Genomic DNA, 20542 nt, shown 5'->3' with positions numbered 1-20542 from the left:
TACTTAACTAACACTGTTAAAATATATTGATATGGCATTGATGATTAATAGTAAAGTGATTATGGTAACACCACATTTTAAACAATTTCTATAAAATTTAGTTGATGAATTTTTATTTTTAATTTTAGTATTTTAGGTGAAAAAATCACAACTAAAAGAAAAAGTACAAAAAAATTTAAATTATACAATATGTAAATATTGAAGGTTAGAAATTTTAAAATAAAAATTAAATTAACATAATATATTTTTAAATTATCACACAATTAAATTATTAAGTGATAATTTTATAATTTTTGATAGATAACTTTTCATAATTTGTGAGGAAAACATGTTTAGTGGTATATCAGCCCGAATTGAAGATTATATATTTTGTCCAAAAACCGGCCTGGACAAGCCGAGTTTCAACCCAAACGCCTTGCGGTTCTAATAGTTGGGCATAGCGGAAAGGCAGGAGAGAAGACATGGGAAATCAAAAGCAGGAAGAAGAAGACAATAGAAGAGAAACAGCGATCGCTTCTACCGGTTCTTTGCAACCCAACTTCAAGCCTGTTGGTGTTACTCCTCAACAGCTTTCTAAATTCCAAGTAATTTCTTAATATTGATTTTCACATGATTTTGCAGCAACCATTTATCTTTTAGCAGATTGTTTTTTTAATGGAATCGAGATTAGGGGTAGTGAAATCTTGGGTTTTGTTTATGATTGAAGGAACTGAACCCTAGACACTTCTCATGGATTTAAATTGCAGTGGCACGTTTTTAATCTTTCGAACTTATCTTAATTTGTTGCGGGTGTGATGAATTGTATTTCAGTAAATATTGGTAATGAATATCAGTGGCGGAAAGAAGCAAAACCTTGACCATTGTGCCTAATATTACATTACGATTGCTATACGAGTCCCCAACCCTTTTACCATCTTTGGCAGATACGTCATGCGTTTTTAGTTCATCTTGATTTCGGGTGTAATAAATGTAAATTTTGTAGATAGCAATGATAATCCATAAAAAGCAACCATAGAATTGCATTACGATTACTTTTCAAGTCCCTGTAACTTTTTATGGAATTTAGATGATGGGCAGTGAAATCTTTGGCTTACTTGAGATGATGGCTATATTGCTCTGACTCTTCGTTTTTCTTGTAGATGAAGACAGAACTTTGACATTGATAGGCTTTAAAACCTGTTAATTTGGTATGTTTGTTTAGGAGTTGAATGGGCAATGTTGTTTAAAGTTAATATGCTTTGGGATATGTTTGCTTCCTTTTCATGTCCGATACATATCCAGGATATAACCCTTTAAGAATTTCCTAAATACTTGGAAAAGCTTTTAAAAAGTTAAAACATTCGTATCGAACACTCATCCATACTCGACACTCACTCAAATCCGAGTAATCTAGGATAGAAGGATGTCTTCTGGTTTTTGAATGTTCCATTTATTAGTTATCTCTGATATTCTCTTAATCTTTCTTTCCACTGCATAAATTACTTCTAACCACCTGAACATTGCATGTAATAGGAGCTTCACAGGAGGCGTCTACAAATAAAAGCGAAATCAAAGATTCACAAGAAACCAAAAGGTACCCGTTGTTGTTTATATCATCCATGTTGCTTGTCTCCATTTTTCTTGGAAGTATTTGTATTCTACACCCATGTTCAATGGATATCTGAACATAGTCTCTAAGAACCCTGTAAATGCATGGAAAAACTTGAAATTTTTTTGAATAGATCTGTTTCAGATCCATACTTGTGTTCGACTCTTCTGTAATCACGAAAATAGTATACTATAATCAATAACTTTCTATTGTTGGATTTTTGGTTCATCACCCATAATCTCTTGTTCTATTCGTAGATCAAACCAAAAATTTTCATGCTGAATACCTGAATAACTCATCATCTGCAATTGTTTCTTCTAATTATAGATCAAGCCAAAAGATTTTGTGCCAAATACATGAATTCTGCATGTTCTCAAGAATCAGATTCAAACACCAAAGTTGAAGATGAAAGTGTTCCAAACTCAAAGAGCCATAGTGAAGATGATAATCCCTTTACACTGCAAGACAATGATGTTGTGCAACTTGCAACAAAAAAGCGGCAGAAACTGCATTGGGGGTATGTTTCAAACTTTCACCTTAGACTGATCCTTAGCATCAACTCATTCATTAATCAAAAAGCTATGTCACCTGGACATTCTTTTTAACTTTCTACTTTCCAAACATGAGTATAGGGGTATGATCCTCCAATTATATGAAAAAACTCAAAGTTGAGCATAGCGTGTTGGATGCATATCATATCTGATATTTAGGCCCCGAATCTAGACAACATTGCAGAGAAATATATTCATAAGCAAGAATTGCTGCTCCACCTAATGTGCTTATATCCTATTTACTTACCTGAATTAATTTTCAAAAATACTCGTGTTTGACGCTGCATCCAATATTTATTCAGATATGGATATGAATATAGAGATATGATCAAATATATAAAAAAAATGTAAATTAAGTACACTCGTGTCAGACATATGTCCATATCAAAAATTCATTCTTGAGTACGGATAACATAACTCTTATGTAGCATCATGAATTGCTACTCCATTTGACATATTGTCTAGTATATTAACAATTTCCTATGTTATGGTTTGTTCACAGGCTTGATACAAAGGAAAGATGGGAAAGGAAAGCCAACATGTAGATTTATTTCTGAAGAAAGTACAGCTTCTTTGAGTAATTATTGTTGCGACTCTTATTTCCTTTTCGGATTATGGCACCTCTGAGGCATATGATAGTTGTGCATCCGAAAATTCTTAATTTGATGAATGTAAATAGCGCTAGGACTATGAAACAAAGGATAACGTAGCACAAGTAAATCCTTTTATTCTAACTCAAGTAAAAGGTTAAAATCAAACTTGAAATATATCAAGTCTAATTTCAGAATGAATCAACCATCTCAAGATTTGAACGTGTTTTCTTGATTATTGAAAAGTTACTACAATGTGTATTATATTGCTTAAAATTGTAAGGAGCAGCAACCTTCAAAATATAGAGATATAACCTTGCAAGAATTTTCCAACTACATTAAAAAAATACTTCAAAATGGAACATTTACATACTCATATCCAACATTTCTGAAATCAAGTACTGAAATGAGATTAAAAGGGATGAAGATTTTACAAAGCAGGAAAATTAATCTCGACAACTTCTTGGAAATGACGATTTCTTGGAGGAAACTAAATAACATATGCTTGCATCTGAATTCAATTTATTTATATAATCAACCTTACGAGGTAAAGTCCAACAGGTTTCCCATTCTCTTATTCCCAAGTCAATACCACTTTTTGTAAAACAAAACCATAAGCTTGCATATTCTTATTACTGAGAGACCAAACCAAGAAAAATCCTGTTCCTAAATCTCAGTCAGCTTCTACCAAGCGCTAGAAGCCTAGAACACCAATGCAGGTTACTATCAGAGCGTACCCAAAGATCTGTGGAAAAAAAGTCTTACCAAGATAACGGAAACAATCCATGTGACTGCACTTCATGGGATGAACATTAACAAGTCGCGGAGATTATTCTCTGAATCAAGTTGTCGGATTAAGAGCAAGCTCAATTTCTTCCAATGATCGCCCCTTAGTTTCTACAACATTACCAGCCATAAACAAGACAGCAAGAAGACAGACGGCGGCGAATACCAAATACACTACACTGATTCCGAACCTGTCCACAACACTCAGGAAATACAGGCCGATGACAAAGTTTGATATCTGTTACATTAGAAAATAAAAAAAAGGTTCCAACATGAAAGCGAGAAATACCCAATTGAAAGATGAATGCAGCCATAACATCAAGAATACTTGATAAAATCGGCAAAAAATTTCATATCATGTTCTTTTAAAGGAAATCTATGCAATGGAGAAAGTCATATTTAGAAAGAACCATTGTCACATTATGATTATCGTCTCATATCAAAGTATCTATATGTGAATTTGCTTGCAGGGATATACATGCCAATGTACATATGTCTCAAAATGTTTGGGCCAATTTTTTATCGCAACTTACCCAATGCATGCAAAGCGATAAAGCCACTGCTTTTGCTCTAATTCTGGAAGCAAATATTTCCGGAAGAAGAAGAGCAGGCACAGGACCAGCGCCAAGTGAAAACGATAAGACATAACTGTGTAAAAGAAAAGGAAGCCAGCTTTAATTCTCGCTGGTCATTTGGAGGTATCAAAACAATTAGAAGCTTTGAGGAGATTCATTAATTGCAAGAAAAGGTGTTAACTCACAGAACAGTCCCAACAACGGCTAGAATGCCAGAGTAGGGGGCAAGAACCTTCCAAGTGAATGACAATGAAAGCAGCAACATTGAAGCACCCTTCACAAGCCAAATGGAAACCGAAGAACATGACAAGGAAAAAAGAAAAGATTTGTTAGTTATAAGAGAATCTGATGAGAAAACCATGCATCATATCATTTTGTAATTGTGAGCTTCACATTTCATCTCAACCAAATTAATATCCCCATCATGTTTTAAAATTTAATGCCATCAATATTGGCAGAAACAACATCAATAATAACAACACTGTGTGCTAGGATCTCTAGCCCAAAACTTGATTACATCAAGGTAAAATTACTTGCAGTTTAAGAAACTTGGTTATAATGTAGAAGAAAAAGAACCATAAGCAATTTAAGAGTTTAACAATAGAACCCATACTCTCCGATTTGAAAGAATGAACCTTTACAAAAAAATGAAAAGCCTACCATTCCAGAAAAACTTCTGATTAGAAGACTTTTCCTTCCTTGTCTGTCCATCAGAGAGGATGCAATAACTGTGCCTGCAAGAATTTCACATGTCCAGATATGTTTTAAATAGAGGTGTCAAACATGGGTACTTCAAGAGAATAAAGAGTCGAAGTGACATACATTAAATGTCCTACATGAATGTCGGTCCCCCCTCCCCCAAATAACATATGCTTTTTAAAATGTTAAAAGACTTACCAAAGACATTTGATGCACCAACAAGAGCACTTGCGGCAACATCAGATGCAATTCCAGCACTACGAAAGACAGCTGTAGAATAATAAACTACAGCATTTATCCCAGCAAACTGTTGGAAGAAGAAAAGTGCAGCGCCAACACTCACAACTGCAGCAGGAAATAAAGTTGAGAATGAAAATTACCACGATACAATAGAAAGTATATGAGCTGTGATTCAATAACCAGAAGAAATCCATACTATTTCAATTTAAGAAGACATAAGGTTCAAATAAAAGAAATTATATTACCTCCTCAGCCCTTAAGTTCATCATTATAAATCATCACGGCATTAAGACAACACTACGGTAGGACAAGGAAGGTGGTGATGATGATTAAACAGAACCTACGCCCATTAAGGCATTAAGACAAAACTATGGTAAGGCAAGGAAAGTGGTGATGGTGATTGAACAAAATCTATTATTTTTCAATAAAGTTTTAAACAAAACCCAAGCCCTGACATTAATTATTCATCATCATTCGGTAACCAAAAAGAACTAGATTGACTGGTGCTGTAACAACTCTTCAGAAACAAAGAGTATACTAATTGCCAGTATGTTTTGAGAACATAGACCCTTCAAGTTCATTTTTTATGTGCTACAATATTTTTAAAATGAAATACTATAATTTTCAGAGATTACCATCTGATCCTACTGGTAGTGTCCATTAGCAATACTATTAGGGACATAGTTATCTATGGGCCTTATAGCACTACAAATATTCGATATTCAGTTACAGTTAGCTTTCAATATTCACGCATACCTTTCCAGTATCGCTTACTAAATAGATCAATCCATCCTGCCTCTGGTTCTGTAGAACCCTGACCTGCAGTCCTTAACTCATACATAACCTCAGGAACTCTTTCTTTCCCATATAGTGTTCCTATAGATTTTTCTGCTTCAGAAATTTTCCCTTGCTGCAAAGTTGATGTATTTAATCAATAATAGTCGATATTATAAAAATATATATAGATATCAATGTGAGATGAACAAAATTGTAAAATAGACTGAATAGCTCAATAAGAAACCTGGAACAGCCACCGAGGACTTTCTGGGGAATATGTCATTCCTAGAGCCAATAAAATTGAAGGGATAACAGCAAGACCAAACATTCCCCTCCACCTATAGGAAAATAACTAAAAAAGATCAAAACAGTTATGGTAAATGCTTAAGCAGACACAAATTTTAATTGCAAAAGAAATCCAATGCACATAATACATAAAATTAATGCGTATAGTGATGAAGGCATTACGTTGACCTATTAACTCAATCTCATGAAGACAGAAACAGATAGAAAATAAAGATTGATCGGAAAGAATATGAAAAAACTAGACATTCCAACTAGTAGGATGGAGCTTTCTTTTATTACAACTTTTTTGGGGAAGGGGGATTTGGGCCAAGCAGTTTTGAGGTATGCACGCACCTATCATGGATACAAATGCTCAGGGTCGCACAACTATTATGGTATAATGACAGTAAATGATGGAAGACGAAGAAGCCTAATCCCACACCATAGACCACATGAATCATATTACACCATTGTGTTTTTTTTTTCCTTTTACCAGATTACCAAAAGAAATATTACTTTTTATCCTTTCCACCCATGACTTATTGGTCAGGCATCATGCCTTTGCACCAACAAAACATACGAAGGAAACAAATTTAATATATATATACATATATATATAAATGCAGCAAAGCAAGTAAATCCTCCATAATTTTCCATCAACAGGTGCAAATGATAGGGAGAAAGGTATTCAAGACTAGAAAGGGAAAATTTACAACCAAATATGGTTATGTAAAAGAAAGAACTTTCAAGTGTCTCTGCATTTGTACCAAATTGAAGCACGGATTTTAGACACTTCACTAAAATTCTTAATAAAAGTTAGAAGAGGCAATCTCTCAGGATGCACATGATATTGCATGCTCAGCAGTTTTTAGACATATAGTGAAAGAAACAATTTAACATAGCAAATGCCAAATGACATGATATGTTCATAGCAAACATGTTATAGAAGTGCTAGGATAATATACCATACTGGGCTCCGTGATAAAGGTAATCCAGCCACCAATGCTGCAAGAATCCCAATACATATAAAAAGTTGGTTTACAGATCCAAGTGCACCACGGATATCAGTTGGTGAGATCTGACAAATAGAAAGAATGTAAGCAGCTGTTTCCAGAAAGCTAGAAAATCAAAGCAATTAAGCAAACAATAAAGATCAGAAAATGTTACCTCAGATATGTAAAGTGGCACAATAGCAGATGTTATACCAATACCTATACCAGCCAGTAAGCGGCCAATTATCATAGTCTGGACATTCTGTGCTATAGCACTGAACATTCACGTCATTTTGAAATATTAGTTTGCAGCAAAGTTGTGAGAGTTAAGAAGCTAATAGTTAATGAAATGACACGAACGTAAGAACTGCTCCAATGATTAGTGGAATGGCATCTAATTGAAAAGTCCTTGTCCGGCCAAACTTATCTGCCAGTGCTCCTCCAGTAAATGAACCAACTGCAGCAGCAGCAAGGAGGGTGCTGACAACCCATCCTATCCAAATTAACGTAACAGCATTATATGCTAGTTGGTCATTACAAAAGTTGGACAACTTAAAGAGTAGGCATATAATCAAAATAATCAAAAGTGAAAAGAAGAGGGAAAAACAGCAAGCCAACAACTTGTGACATTGCATGAATGATTACATGTGAAGCCACTTCACTGTTATAAACAAAGGACACCAGAAGAGATGGATGGAATGTGTTAGTTGAATGACCTTTATTTCACTTAAATTTCACTAAATGATCTTCGGCACTAAATGTGCTATGGGAATTTGACTTATCAGACACCAGAATACACACGTAAAATATTTCAGGAAAAAAAAAACAACCAACAACAACAAAGAAATGTAACGGAAAAGAAAGCAGAGATTGAAGCATGGTAACTAAAGATCATGATGCATGCCTTGCATGACAGCATTTTGAGCAATTCCCAGATCCTTAGATAGATAATCAAGAGCACCATTTACCACCCTGTAGAAAGAAAAACAAAGGGGCAAGATTACACAAGTGTAGCATTATCAAAAGCCATGCACAAATCCACAAACATATAAGCATAAAAAATGTAGCGGGCCACCTGCCAAAATATTGATTATGAATTCTTTGCTTAAATTCCAGTACAAGTATTATTTTCTAGAATATAACCAATGGAAGGAGTCAACTGCAGTGTTCAAATATTTACAAAATACCGGAACATTCACAACCATCCATCATTGCAGGCACCACAGAGTTTTTGGGACTCGCATAAATAAACCATAATCAACCTCTGTGAAGCTTTGATATTTCTGGAGAGCATACTATATGTCTCCACAGCACAGATTGCTGAAGTATATCACTTAGATGCTAACAACAGTAAAATGACAAGTTTAGAACCCAAAAGAAAAAAGAGGATGTTCCTTCTCAATTTAACTGGAACATACCCTAGATGGTAACCAAATAATATAGCTCCCAAGCAAGCAACGCCAACAAATGGTAAAACCGTCCCAGTAGATGTCTCATGAGGGTTGATTGGTGCCAAATCCTCAACATCTCCACCTGCATTTTAGTGTTCCATTTGACATTTGTACAGATGCAGAGAAGCAATTGTAAAGACTAACTTCTTTTGCAATTATTATAAAGAGTCTCAGATGCATAGAAAATGACCCATGCATGGGTGATAAATTTTAATAGGAAGTACAGTACGTCTTCTTCCAACAACAGACAAACACGCCAGTTAATCATATCTAGCAGGAAGCATCTAACTAGTATACATCCATCAATACCAATATAACCAAGCACAGATTAATGTATTTTAGTGGAAAGAATAGCATTGGACATAAGAACAAGTCAGTTAATACATCTGCAAGATAAAAAAATCTAACTAGCTATCCCCTACAGGCCTACACCATCTTCATGGTGCTATAGAAAATATATGGCCACCTCCAACCTCATGAAATAAAAATTTGTACGATTTACTCATCACCAGCAAAAGAAACAAAATTCCCTTTGGCTTTTCTTTGGCCATTGTTTTTGCGACTTCAATTTTATGTTCCGAATCACCAAGCACTTTTTGATGCAAAACAAAGTAATACTCCAAAAATGTCAAAGTTAAAATTTGGCTAAATACTCAAAGGGGAGCCAAACCTTTTAGGGGTTGCTCAAATAAGGACCAAACTTGCGTCCAAAGTTCATTTTTCATATGCATAAAATATTTTGAATATGTGATTAATAACATTTTTTAAAATGTGGGGAATTCTCGGGAGCAAATTAGAATATTCTAAATATGTGATTAATAACATTATAAAAAAGAGAGAAAGAAACCTGAAGCTTGAGCTTTGACAGATCGAAATTTGATCAAAGAGCGAGCGACGGTTTCAACATTATCTCTAGCACGTGCGAGCTCAGCTCCCATTGAAACGGCACCAGAGGTTAAACCACTGCAAATAGAACCCCTTCGGATGCAAAGATTACGAGTCAAAGTTGACTTCCTTTCCTTAAATTCACGAAAACAAGGCAGATCTCTCCGTTTTGAAATCTTAACCTCTAAATTTCCTTTGATTAAATGTGTTGATGCCTGCATTCTGAATTAGCTAATTCACCAAACGATAAAGACTGTTCAACCGACAAGTAAAAAACAGTCCGAAAAGGCGAAAAGGAAGAGCATTAAATCCAGAAATAAATATAAAAAAAACCGAATAAGTGAGAAATGAGGATGAGATTTACCGAATCCAAAGACGAGCCAATTTCTGAGTTCTGTTTGGATGGTGGAATTCTGATGGAAACCCTCGGAAAAATCCGTCGAACAAATTTGGTGGAAAATTCAATTGATTATTATTCTCTTTCTTTTACTTTTCATTTTTTTCCTTTCCATTTCTAGAAAGCTAAATTAATTTGAATTTATATTCCAGAGAATCGAAGTGTAAAAATTGAAGAAAAGAAAAAAATGCAGATGGAAACTGAGATCAGTGGATGTTTGTTTGCTTCCATTGAACTGTGATTACGTGGCAGGGATTTTGGATTTAGATTTTCAGTTGCGTTGGCGACGGCTTTGGCGCACGTGGGGCCCCTTCCTTCGGTGACCGTCTATGTATTTTTTTTCTCTTTTATTTAACTTTAGAATAAATATTAAAACTACATATTTTTATTTAATATGTAATTTAATACTAAACTTTTATTTTATGTAATTATATACTTCAAACTTTAATTATGATTTAAATGTATATGTAAAATTTTAATTTTAATTTAATTTTATATAATTAAAGAAATAAATGCATTATATTTTGTATGTTGAATAAATATATTTATATATGCAATATATAAATATAAAATTATATTATATAAATATTTATTTTGATAATTAATGAAAATTAAATTAAATCAAAATATTATGTATAAAAAAAATTTATATATAATATTATACGTTTTTTTTCTAACTTTTCTTTATTTAAATTGAACTTAATTAAAAAAAAAATTTCAAACATGAAATTCCATAGATGAAACACAGAAAAATAAACACACATACAAAAGGGCATACGTTGGACGAAACACCAAATCAATCAACAAGACTCTAAGTGATATTGTAAATAAGAGTTAATATATATTTGGTCCTTGAATTGTTTATTTATATTTAGTTGGCTTTTTATTTTTTATTTTGGATCTAATTAATTCTTGAACTTGTATTCCATTAATTAAGTTAGTACTTTAACACTAATATTGTTAGTTGTGCTTACGTGATATTACCCAAAGGTCCATGTGACAAACATAAATTAAAATATATATATATTATGTTTGCCACGTTACATTTTAAGAGATTGTTATATGCCACAATCAGATTGACTAAAAATGTCACATCAATATAAATTAACGATGTTAGTGTGAATGGACCAACCTAGTTGACGAAATACAAGTTCACAGACTAACTAGATAAAAAAAAATTTAAAAACCAACTAGGTACAAATAAACAAATTCAAAGGCGAAATTATATATCATCCCTTTAAATAATAAGCCCCCAACCTATTCAATCGTGAAGGTGAACGAGAGAACGACGCCTTATAAGGGCTTGAACTATTAATGAATAAGTCTCGAAAATACACATAAACCCTTTACCAAGAATGTTTTCTAACTTTCAAATGGAAGAGAGAGCAAATGGGCAACACCAGTAGAGGCTTGAGTTCAATCCTCTTGTCTTCCTTACTTTCATATAAAGACTCGAACTATTTGAAATCCATGATGCAAAGTCTCACTTCCTTTCTCAAAATAAACTTGAACAATCCTTTCGTCTTCCTTATTTTCATACAAAAATTAGAACTATTTGGGATTCATGATGCAAAATCTCACTTCCTTTCTCAAAACAAAATTGAACAATAAAAGGACGAAGACCTCAAACCTATGTTTTATGTCAAATTAATATGTATATATATAAAAACTTCAAATTTGAATATAATGACAAACAAAAATTTGATTAAAAAAATTTATTTATTTACCCATGCGACAGCCAAATTGATTATATAATATGATATTGGAAATGTAAATATGATGAAAAAAACTAAAATAAAAAATTTATAATGTGAAATAATTTGAAATGTTTTTATTATCTGTAAAAATAAAATATATTATACTTATTAATTAATGAATAATAATATTGTATAAACGTAACTTTGTACGTAAGATTATCATACAATAACATAACCTTATATAAAGTTAATTTATAAAACAATACAACCCTCTGAAAGGGTATCTCGTTAAAAGATACATTATATTTTACAAAAAGATGCATCTATATGGTATTTATATAAATGATTTTTCTGATCTTCATTTTCACAATTCTACTTGGATTTCGTTGCATCTTGGAGGCATATTAAAGCTTTAAGGAATGTATTCTACACGTTTCAAAGGCATTCATATTTTACTAACATTATTTTCATTTGTCTTATTTTATTTTTTTTCTAACAGAAAAATGTCATATCATCAAAGAGGAATGTCATCTCGTCAAAGAGGGAATCGTCGACCAAGTTACTACAGACAAAGAATCACTCATCCCAAACCCGAACCATTGCCTACATGGGAGAAAAAATTCTACATAGAAGTGGGTGCAATGCCATGTGAAAGATTTGTTGAAGCAAAAAAGAACTTGTATGAAAATGACAAAGTGTTCGAATGGGAGGATTCGGCTGGTTTAACAGCTTTCCAAGAAGCTAAACAAAGATTTTGGGAAATTTATCATGGTTTTCCTTGCGAGAACAAGTTGCCAAGTAACGTAGCAGATTTGTATATAGATAATATTAACTGGAATTCTGAAATTGACTCTGAACTTTTCTCGGAAATAAAGTCCCTTACAGATAATGAAAATGAAGAAAAAGACAATACTAAGGAGATTGATTGGTTTTCGATTCCGCTAGAAGAAATCCAAGCCACTGGATGAGATGAATATGAAGAACCCTCACCCCGCTTACCTAGTATAGTTGGATCACCATAGTTGGATCAAAGAAGAATAAGATCACAATAAAATTGGCAAACTTTGGCTAAGAAATTTATTATTAATATTCAATATCTTCATCTTATTCTTAAGGACTTATTATTATTTTTGAAGCAGATACTTTTTTTTTTGAGTTTATTATGATTGATTGAATAATATTATGCATGGTGGTGACTAGTTTGAACACTAATGACCATTATCATGTGATTGAATAATATTATGCATGGTAAATCAATATATATTAATTTTAATTTGTTTTGGCCGGTAATACTATATATAAATATAAAATAGAAAAGTAAATATAAGATAAATAATAAATAAAAGGTCACTCCATTTCGGCAAAAGACCCACGCCCAAGTTCCATAGTATTGGGTCCGCTATCCCGATCATGATTTTCCTACCCCCAGAGGGAAAGGTCCTTCCCTTTTGGGCCGGTTGTGGGCGAGGAGGGATTCGAACCCCCGACACCGTGGTTCGTAGCCACGTGCTCTAATCCTTTGAGCTACAGGCGCCACCTCGTCTCCATTGGTTCTGTTCTCAGGAGTACCTTAAAAAAAAGGAACATTTCCTCGCGTTCCGAGGTGTGAAGTGGGAGAGAAGGGATTTCATAATTGGAGTTTTGAATAAGACGACCTTTTTATTTTTCATTCTTATGACTTAATGATCATTACCATGTGTATAAATTAGTTTTGTTTTACTTTGCTCATGCTTGGTGTTCCTCGTGCTCGACGGCTCTACAATGACAAGAAGGTATAAATTTAGTAGGTTGAAGAAGCACGGGAGACTATCATCGCATACATTCACCAGTTGATTAGAATGTTCTTGTTCCACGGCATTTTTCAGGTAACTTTGATTTTATAGTTGCATACTATGCCAGAGAGTTCTTTTGTACAATGATAGTATCAAATGATATCATTTGATGTAGGTTGCTTGTTTCCTGTGATTGAACATGCCGCAAGAACAACCAGAAACCTTTATGCGGTCTACATAGTACATACTGTATAGATTTTCTTTGTTGGATTAAAAGATCCGTCATTGTAAATAAAAGAAAATGATTCATTATAGAAAAGAAAAAAAGAAAAAACCAACAGGTGTTAGGCATGTATAAATGAAGCAATGAAATGTAACGGCTGATTAATATTCCCTAACCCCAATTGGGACCCACGTCAAAATCAGAACGTTGGAGACCATGTTAATAAAATCACTCTTAACATTACAATCAATAAATCCTCTTTGTTTTTCTTCCTTCTCTTTTTATTTGACCGTTGCAAACTCAAAATCTCTCTTCATTTCATTTCTGCAAAAAACAGGAGAAAGAAAAAACCTTCAAGTTCATCAAAAATGGCCGACACAATCGATTCTCTGCACCAAACCCATCTTTCAAATCCTTCTTTTCAACCAATTTTCTATTCCCTGGATCCTATTTCTCTCATTCACTCACTGAATCATGTTATGGAAAGAGGTCCCAGATACCAAGCATATGCAGATTTGAGAGAAAGCAAGCTCAGAATGAAGTTTGAGAAGCTACAAGAATGGGAAGAAATGGAAGTTAAACAAGCCCCAGTGAAGAAACAAGTGAAATTCAGTTCAAATTCGGGGGTTTCCACGAAAAGGTCCTCTGTTTTGATTCAATCGGTGCCTGATTTTTCATCCGCTTTACGAAAAGAAAACAGGAAGCCGCCGGTTAACGGTGGGGTTGAATCGACGCCGCCTAAAACGGAAAAGAGTTGGTCGAAAGCGAATGGGGTGTTTTCGAATTCGAAGCAACTACAATGGGAAGAAACTGAAATGAAGCGAACCCCAACGAAGAAACAAGTGAAGTTCAGTTCAAATTCAGGGGTTTCTAGTAAAGATCCCTCTTTTTTGGCTCAATCAGTGCCGGATTTTGCCGCCGTGTTAAGGAAAGAGAACCGGAAGCCGCCTGTTACCGGCGGGAATGAACTGACACCGCCGGCTAGTGGAAAGTATTGGTCAAATTCGAAAGGGAGTCAGTCTGCAAATGCAGGGGAGAAGAAGAAGGCACGGTTGGCGATGGCGAGGAAGAGTTATGCAAGTATTGAAGAATTGAACGCCATTAATGGCGTAAACAGGGGAGGGAAGAGTAGAGCCAGATTAATGTAGGGAAGAAAGGAAACAAGAAAAAAAGCTCTGAATTTCAAGGTTTATTGGTACTTAGTTTCCACGTTTTAGAGAGATTCGAGGTTAAAAAAAATTCTTTCATTGCTTGGTTTGTTATGTTTACATGTTGAGTGCAAATATAAGAATAGCTTTTCTATTCGGTATTATATTGCTGATATTTCTTTGTGGATTATTAAATCCGGGTTTAGTCCATTTGATTTATGTAATCTTTTTTTTTTTTTGAGAAATCCCGACAAGATATATACTTGAGGCTCGCAAGCTACTAAAATACCACACAAATCATATAGTCCTTAACAAATAGACCATTAAATGAAGGGATCTTTACCTTCCAATTTAGGCAACAACTATTAATGAGTAGTTCTTCAAGCTAATCATTTGTTACAGAAGAGTTATAAGTTACATTGAAGATGAAAGATTATACAGGTACAAATGCTCATACAATACTCTCCAATGGCCCCAAGCAAAAATACCATCCTCCATCCGTTCCTATGTTACTCGGACACAGATAATTCGTGGGAAATGAAAAAGTCAGAGTAACATGGTTCCCATCTATGACCCATTTTTACAAATTTACCAGCTTGTTTCTTTATCAGAAATGGAAAATATAATTCAGTGAGATAGCATGTCAACATGATTTACAAAAGATACTCACAGATCATGCGGCATGTATGCAATTCAAGAGGAAACCAGGTCGTCTACCATTCCATCAACTAAAGTTTGAACAATATCCCAGCCCATTTCAGCACCAGTTTCGTATGCCTCGATATCAAAATCTGTCCATTTCCCAAGTGAATAACTCATCTCCCATTCTATTAGTTCATCAGGTACCATCCCAGCCAGTTTTGTCCACCTTCTAACTTCATCTGCAACATCTCGAATCAGCTTTCCTGAGTTCATGCAATATGGAAGACTTCCCCATGCTCTGAATCCGGAGTTACAATAACGACTGTATTTGGAATCTATACACTCTATTGCACAGTCAAAAAGAAATCCTCTAAGCTGATAGTTTTCTTTGATCTGTTCAATACCAAGAACAGATTTAAAATCTACCCGCGTGGCAGCTACAAGAGTTTCAACTTCTTCGTGTATATAGGGTGCCAAGAAAAAATCATCTGTCCCATCCAAATCCCAGGGAGTCAAATTTCCGAACAACAGTTCAGCTTTTAAGATAACCTCCTTACAATGGATAAGCTTGTCATCGGATAATCCAAGAGCAAAGTTACTGACAACATGCATCAAAACAAATATTCGGTTGACAAGATCGATGATCATCTCACTAACATTTGTCACTTTGTCCAATGAAGTTGCAGAATCCAGAAGATCCACATCAGGTTCCATTAGTTGTGGTTCCATTGGTTGTGGTTCATTGTACAAGTAACCCATGGAATCTGGTTGTAACCTATGTCCTGGACCAAGAGGTAAAAATGAAAAGGCACTAACATGAATCATCTATGATTTTCGTAGAAGGGAACAGAAAAAACACAGTATTAAGGTGGTATGGAAAATAAATCATCAAGCCGATCTAATCAAAGAAGTGCATGAACTCATATTAGTCTGCATTTTCTACTACTACGATACCGAACAAGTTCCTTGAATAGCATACACATTTCTTGACAAACGAAAAATACAAGGGTGCGTTAAAGGCTTAGAATTTGGTTTTTTTCCTTACCTAAGCTTTCGTCAAGGCTGCTGGAAACACAACTATCATTCGAAAATGAAGCTTCAAGAACAGAACCAGGACTAAAATGATCACCATGGCTAGTATACCCGACTAAAGTCCCTTCAGCCTTTGCTTCAGTCTAAGACAAGAGAATAAATTTTAAAAAGAAATATAAATGGCAACAATAGCTGCTATCACATGCACAAACCCTCAAGCAAAACACAAAATAGGGGTCATCATATTTCTGGAATAATTGTCTATCAAGTAAATTAAAAACTAGATATATACAATATAAACTCTTTGACAGTTGCATGATACCTATCAAATATGAACATCCGTAAAGATTACAGGGAAGGACTCAAGTCAATGACCTTCAATCTGAAACAACTGTAGCTATGCTACATCAATCTTCTTTTATGGAGGAAATATGCTACACCAATCTTGCTTCAATTCAAATGGGTTGAATATGAGGTGAAGTTTTGAGTTAAATTGCGGAATTGACAGTTTTGAGTTAAATTGCGGAATTGACAAACTCCAATTAATCGAATTCATAAAGACAAAGCTAATTCTTAAATTAATTTTACCACCTCAGGAGCAACAGGTAGCTTATTTATCCAAATGTAATACCTTGAAAAAGGTCCTTCAAAATCTTAACTATCAGTACAAGACAACTTTGTTTTTGCTCTTCCTACGCAGGGTGGGGATATTATACCCTGGATCGGGGACACTGATCCTGCTCAAGGAATATAACTGCTGAGGTTCTTACATGCATTTTATTGGAAATATGCATTACCCCAGAATTATTGAGGCACTTTTCGCTGTAACAGACATAAAAATGCAAGTTGTGACCAAGAAAACATCAAATTCGAAAAGAGTATACATTTCATCGAGAACCACATAAACCAGTGGAAGGAGATTTAAGTGCCTCAGATATAAATACCAACCTTGGAACCAATATCTGAACTGAAAAGGTGACCATTCCGAGAGTTAGCCTTCCCTGAAGTTAAAGCAGAAATTAGCTCCTGCAGAATCATGGCAGTTGATCTCTTTGGTAGAGTACAGCCGGTTTTCTGCTCATCCTCCTCTTGAGAGGTCAATTCCTTCAACTTTTGTTCCAAAAGAACACTTAAAGCATCTCCTGTTAGCGGCATGTTCTTCGGCAAAGATGTTTCTCCATAATTGTTTTCCATCATTTCACTTCTTTGGAGGGCAATGCTTTCATTTTGGTCCTTTTTCAGTTTTGTGGAAATGCTGTGCTTTTGCTTTAATGGAGAACTGAATGTGAAAGAAATAATATCTGTATCATTTTTGTCCTTGGCTCCCTTACCAGTTTCTCGGCACGTTGATATGCTTTTAGAACATGTCTGATCTATACTACCAGCTCCATGTACCATTTCTCGTCTAGTCACCGGTTTACATTTACTGTTTCTTTCTTTTCCAATTGCTGGATTGATGAAACCTTCAGTTTCAGCTTGCCCATTAACAATATGTGTTTTCCTCTTTCTTACCGGAGACCTTAACTGAGACAAGGAATCATGTTGGCCACTGCAAGATTTTCTCTCGATGTCAACAGGAGAGCTATCCACTTTGACTGGCACTCTATGTCGGGTGTGACTACTTAAGCTTCTGTTCAGGGCAACAAAATCTTTGACCCCACCAACAGCATTTGCACCAGAAGCAGCTTTCCTACTTCGAAGAGTACTTAGTTTAGCCTTTGCTGGGATTCTATCCCTGTCTAACGATATATGATTCTGACTTTGATTCCTCGGCTTGAAACCAACAGGAGACTTTTCATTCTTTTGAAATTTGCCAGGTTGACTTGTTGAATGCCATTGAGCTTGAGCTCTAGCGTCCTTTCTAAATGTATCAGGTTCATTACCAGACTGAACAATGTCCTCTTCTTGACCAGTAAAAGATAATGGTTGGTCGTGGCTTCTCTGAAAAGCTACCTCTTTCCCTTGATCGAACAAGGTCGGGGAAGACCTTGGCCAACTCTTTTCTAATCCATGCAAAGAAGCATCTACAAAATTTGGCGCAGAGGACAGACAAACAAACTGCTGATCCTCCAACTTTCCTCTAGACTCCACGACATCGAGCAAATTGCCACAGTTCTTGCATGATGTTGGGCCAACCAAAGACTTACCAGCACTAACATTACAAGGCGATTGTTCCAACATATCTGGTGAAACAATTGCCTCAGTTACAACCTCATTCTTACTTGAATAAGAAGTAGGACTCGGATAAGCAAGAGTATATTTCGATCTACTAGTAGCTTGCAACCCTGGTTCCAAAATTTTTGCAGCTGCATCGATCAACCTCGATGTCCTAGAGGCATTGCGTGCAGAAGAAATCCTTGGACTCTTAATCGGAGAAACAAACTTTTGATGATGATGAGGATGCTTCTTCGATCGCAACAGAACACTCTTAATTTGCAACGCCTCAGCTCCAAATCTAGTGACCATCCGTCTATCATATGGCCCTATTTTCTGAATCTTCTGAGGTCGAGGCTCGATTTTTGAGCTACCCTTAGCTAAATCCAAATCTTTCCCACTGTTCCCACATTGAGAAATCACAATTTTCTCATCTTTAGCATCAGGATTACTACCTAAAATCTTGGATTTCTTATGGGACTTATCTCTATTCAAAGCTGGCATGGATTCTAATCCCATTAGCCTAGCAATCAAACCAGGAGCTTTCATTTCATGCTTTTGATCCACTTCACTAAAGTGTTTACCATTTTTCTTCACATTAGGAAAACCCCCACTGTTCTCATCAGCAATCTACCAAAATCCATCATTAACATCAAATTTTCCATCATTATATTAGCAAAATAAATGACTAATTTATGAACTAAAATACACAAAAAAAAATCTAATAAATTTCCAAGAACATACCAAATGCAGCTTGGATTTGGGCATTTTTTCATCTCCTCCAAAGCTCTTTGAAGCTTTGGTACGAGCTGAGAAACAACGACAGTTGGTTATAAATTCAATTAAAAAATATAATTTTTAAAAAAATAAAGAAAAAAAACTTACTAGGAGGGAGTAATTTTCTCGAGAAAAGTTTCTTCTTCGCAAATCTTTTGTTCCAATCAAAGAGTTGAAAGAAAATGCCAACACAACCACCAGACCTATGAGGCTTCTTCTCCGTTATAGCCAGAGATGACGGCGTTTTCCCCGTTTGTTCATTCATTTTTCTTACCACCGACACTCAAAAAATAAACACCTAGAAAATTATTAAAAATCCAAAAAAAAACCTAATAACCAGAAAAAAAAGTTTATGTTTTAATCATTTTGACAAACAATCAAAACCAACCCCATTCCAAATCCAACCTACTAAAGAAAAAGCTAAACCTACTGAAGAACAAAGAGAAATGGAAAGAGCCATTAAGTTTAACAAAGCAATGAAAAGGGTCCGAAAGTGACGAAAAAGGAGCAATGCAGGAAAAGAACAAGAGGAATCTACGAAGAAAAAACAGGAAAAAAAAGGCCGTACAATAATGGAGTGCCAAAGAAGAGCAGCGAGAAAATGACAGGAAAGAGATGAGCAGAGAAAAAGAGGAGGTTTTTTTTTCGCTTTCTAGTGTTACTATTTACATGTCTTGACGCAAAGGTAAAATGATTCGATTCAGAAAAAAAACGAGAAGGAATTATGGGATAGAAAAGGGGGGTGGATTATTGGATTTGAAAAGACCGAGGAAATGGAAGGGATTTTGGATGGAACTGATCAAAGTGTGGATTCGGCAGTGAAAAGAGAGAGCTCTGAAAGCGCCTAATCTGCGGTCGCTGCTGCAGATCAGGTTCACGCGCACTGCTAAAGGGTCTTCTGGTTTGTGGTCAATTTGTCTGTCAAATCCAACGACAAAAAGTGTTTTTTTAAGTAAAAAAATACACATAATTACCCTTAATGTCAATTTCAAGTATATGTAAATATATCCCAATACTATTTATAAGGCAAATAACTTTGTTTGTCCTCCAACTTTTAAAAAAATTCATTTTAACCCTTTTAGAAATACTAATTCCAAACCATTTTAAGAATTGTCAACATTTCCTTCTTTTTCAATCTTAGTACTTGTTTTCCTTTTCAAACCTTATTGAATGAACATCATAAATACTATCATCATTTAATTTGAAATGGACAGTGTGCTGTTGTATTCAATAATATTTTAATTTTATTATTAATTTTTCATTCTTGTAAAAATCCTTTTA

General features: G+C 34.9%; 5 protein-coding genes across 12 annotated transcripts; 3 read left to right on the top strand and 2 right to left on the bottom strand.

Moving 5' to 3' along the window:
• Window positions 1-333: 333 nt before the first annotated feature.
• Window positions 334-2945, top strand: LOC107916687 (uncharacterized). Its single transcript, XM_016846025.2, has 4 exons — window positions 334-584; window positions 1513-1573; window positions 1916-2105; window positions 2642-2945. The coding sequence occupies exons 1-4, from the start codon at window positions 462-464 to the stop codon at window positions 2682-2684; spliced, it is 417 nt and encodes a 138-aa protein (XP_016701514.1). The 5' UTR covers window positions 334-461; the 3' UTR covers window positions 2685-2945.
• A 100-nt stretch (window positions 2946-3045) lies between these two features.
• LOC107916686 (plastidic glucose transporter 4) lies at window positions 3046-10060 on the bottom strand. Of its 8 annotated transcripts, XM_016846023.2 has the most exons (15): window positions 9784-10060; window positions 9382-9672; window positions 8502-8616; window positions 7988-8055; window positions 7444-7576; window positions 7259-7358; window positions 7057-7169; window positions 6051-6144; window positions 5786-5939; window positions 4988-5134; window positions 4751-4824; window positions 4276-4364; window positions 4049-4163; window positions 3707-3753; window positions 3046-3626 (listed from the first exon to the last, which is right to left on the bottom strand). In XM_016846023.2, exons 2-15 carry the CDS (start codon window positions 9638-9640, stop codon window positions 3620-3622), a joined length of 1515 nt encoding a protein of 504 aa, XP_016701512.1. In that variant the 5' UTR covers window positions 9641-9672; window positions 9784-10060; the 3' UTR covers window positions 3046-3619. The 8 variants fall into 8 exon arrangements, with proteins under 8 accessions (XP_016701512.1, XP_016701511.1, XP_040962299.1 ...); XM_016846022.2 differs by lacking the exon at window positions 3707-3753 and having other exon boundaries at window positions 3046-3706; XM_041106365.1 differs by lacking the exon at window positions 3707-3753 and having other exon boundaries at window positions 3046-3706; window positions 9382-9650.
• Window positions 10061-12016: 1956 nt separating this feature from the next.
• On the top strand, window positions 12017-12481 carry LOC107917486 (uncharacterized). The gene has a single exon (XM_016846835.1). The coding sequence runs from the start codon at window positions 12017-12019 to the stop codon at window positions 12479-12481; it is 465 nt and encodes a 154-aa protein (XP_016702324.1).
• Window positions 12482-13759: 1278 nt separating this feature from the next.
• Window positions 13760-14820, top strand: LOC107916684 (uncharacterized). Its single transcript, XM_016846018.2, has one exon. It carries the CDS (start codon window positions 13877-13879, stop codon window positions 14654-14656), a length of 780 nt encoding a protein of 259 aa, XP_016701507.1. The 5' UTR covers window positions 13760-13876; the 3' UTR covers window positions 14657-14820.
• A 201-nt stretch (window positions 14821-15021) lies between these two features.
• On the bottom strand, window positions 15022-20185 carry LOC107917485 (uncharacterized). Its single transcript, XM_041106364.1, has 5 exons — window positions 19370-20185; window positions 19229-19293; window positions 17279-19114; window positions 16344-16473; window positions 15022-16080 (listed from the first exon to the last, which is right to left on the bottom strand). The coding sequence occupies exons 1-5, from the start codon at window positions 19524-19526 to the stop codon at window positions 15350-15352; spliced, it is 2919 nt and encodes a 972-aa protein (XP_040962298.1). The 5' UTR covers window positions 19527-20185; the 3' UTR covers window positions 15022-15349.
• Window positions 20186-20542: the final 357 nt, after the last annotated feature.

The sequence above is a fragment of the Gossypium hirsutum genome, chromosome D11 (assembly GCF_007990345.1).
Source record: "Gossypium hirsutum isolate 1008001.06 chromosome D11, Gossypium_hirsutum_v2.1, whole genome shotgun sequence".
In the NCBI taxonomy this organism is placed as follows: Eukaryota; Viridiplantae; Streptophyta; class Magnoliopsida; order Malvales; family Malvaceae; genus Gossypium; species Gossypium hirsutum.
The sequence above is the reverse complement of the archived record's forward strand: the minus strand, read 5'-3'. Positions and strand labels throughout refer to the sequence as shown.

Excerpts from the sequence above, each read along its gene's own strand:
- LOC107917485 (XM_041106364.1), bottom strand. The coding sequence starts at position 19,526 with ATGAATGAACAAACGGGGAAAACGCCGTCATCTCTGGCTATAACGGAG. Across the intron at positions 19,115-19,228 it reads CCAAATCCAAGCTGCATTTG|ATTGCTGATGAGAACAGTGG; the intron begins GTATGTTCTTGG and ends GGATTTTGGTAG. Across the intron at positions 16,474-17,278 it reads GTTCAGATATTGGTTCCAAG|ACTGAAGCAAAGGCTGAAGG; the intron begins GTTGGTATTTAT and ends CTCTTGTCTTAG.
- LOC107916686 (XM_016846019.2), bottom strand. The coding sequence starts at position 9,640 with ATGCAGGCATCAACACATTTAATCAAAGGAAATTTAGAGGTTAAGATT. Across the intron at positions 7,359-7,443 it reads ATCATTGGAGCAGTTCTTAC|TGCTATAGCACAGAATGTCC; the intron begins GTTCGTGTCATT and ends GTGAATGTTCAG. Across the intron at positions 6,145-7,056 it reads TTATCACGGAGCCCAGTATG|GTGGAGGGGAATGTTTGGTC; the intron begins GTATATTATCCT and ends ATTTTCCTATAG.
- LOC107916687 (XM_016846025.2), top strand. The coding sequence starts at position 462 with ATGGGAAATCAAAAGCAGGAAGAAGAAGACAATAGAAGAGAAACAGCG. Across the intron at positions 585-1,512 it reads AACAGCTTTCTAAATTCCAA|GAGCTTCACAGGAGGCGTCT; the intron begins GTAATTTCTTAA and ends TGCATGTAATAG. Across the intron at positions 2,106-2,641 it reads CGGCAGAAACTGCATTGGGG|GCTTGATACAAAGGAAAGAT; the intron begins GTATGTTTCAAA and ends GTTTGTTCACAG.
- LOC107916684 (XM_016846018.2), top strand. The coding sequence starts at position 13,877 with ATGGCCGACACAATCGATTCTCTGCACCAAACCCATCTTTCAAATCCT.
- LOC107917486 (XM_016846835.1), top strand. The coding sequence starts at position 12,017 with ATGTCATATCATCAAAGAGGAATGTCATCTCGTCAAAGAGGGAATCGT.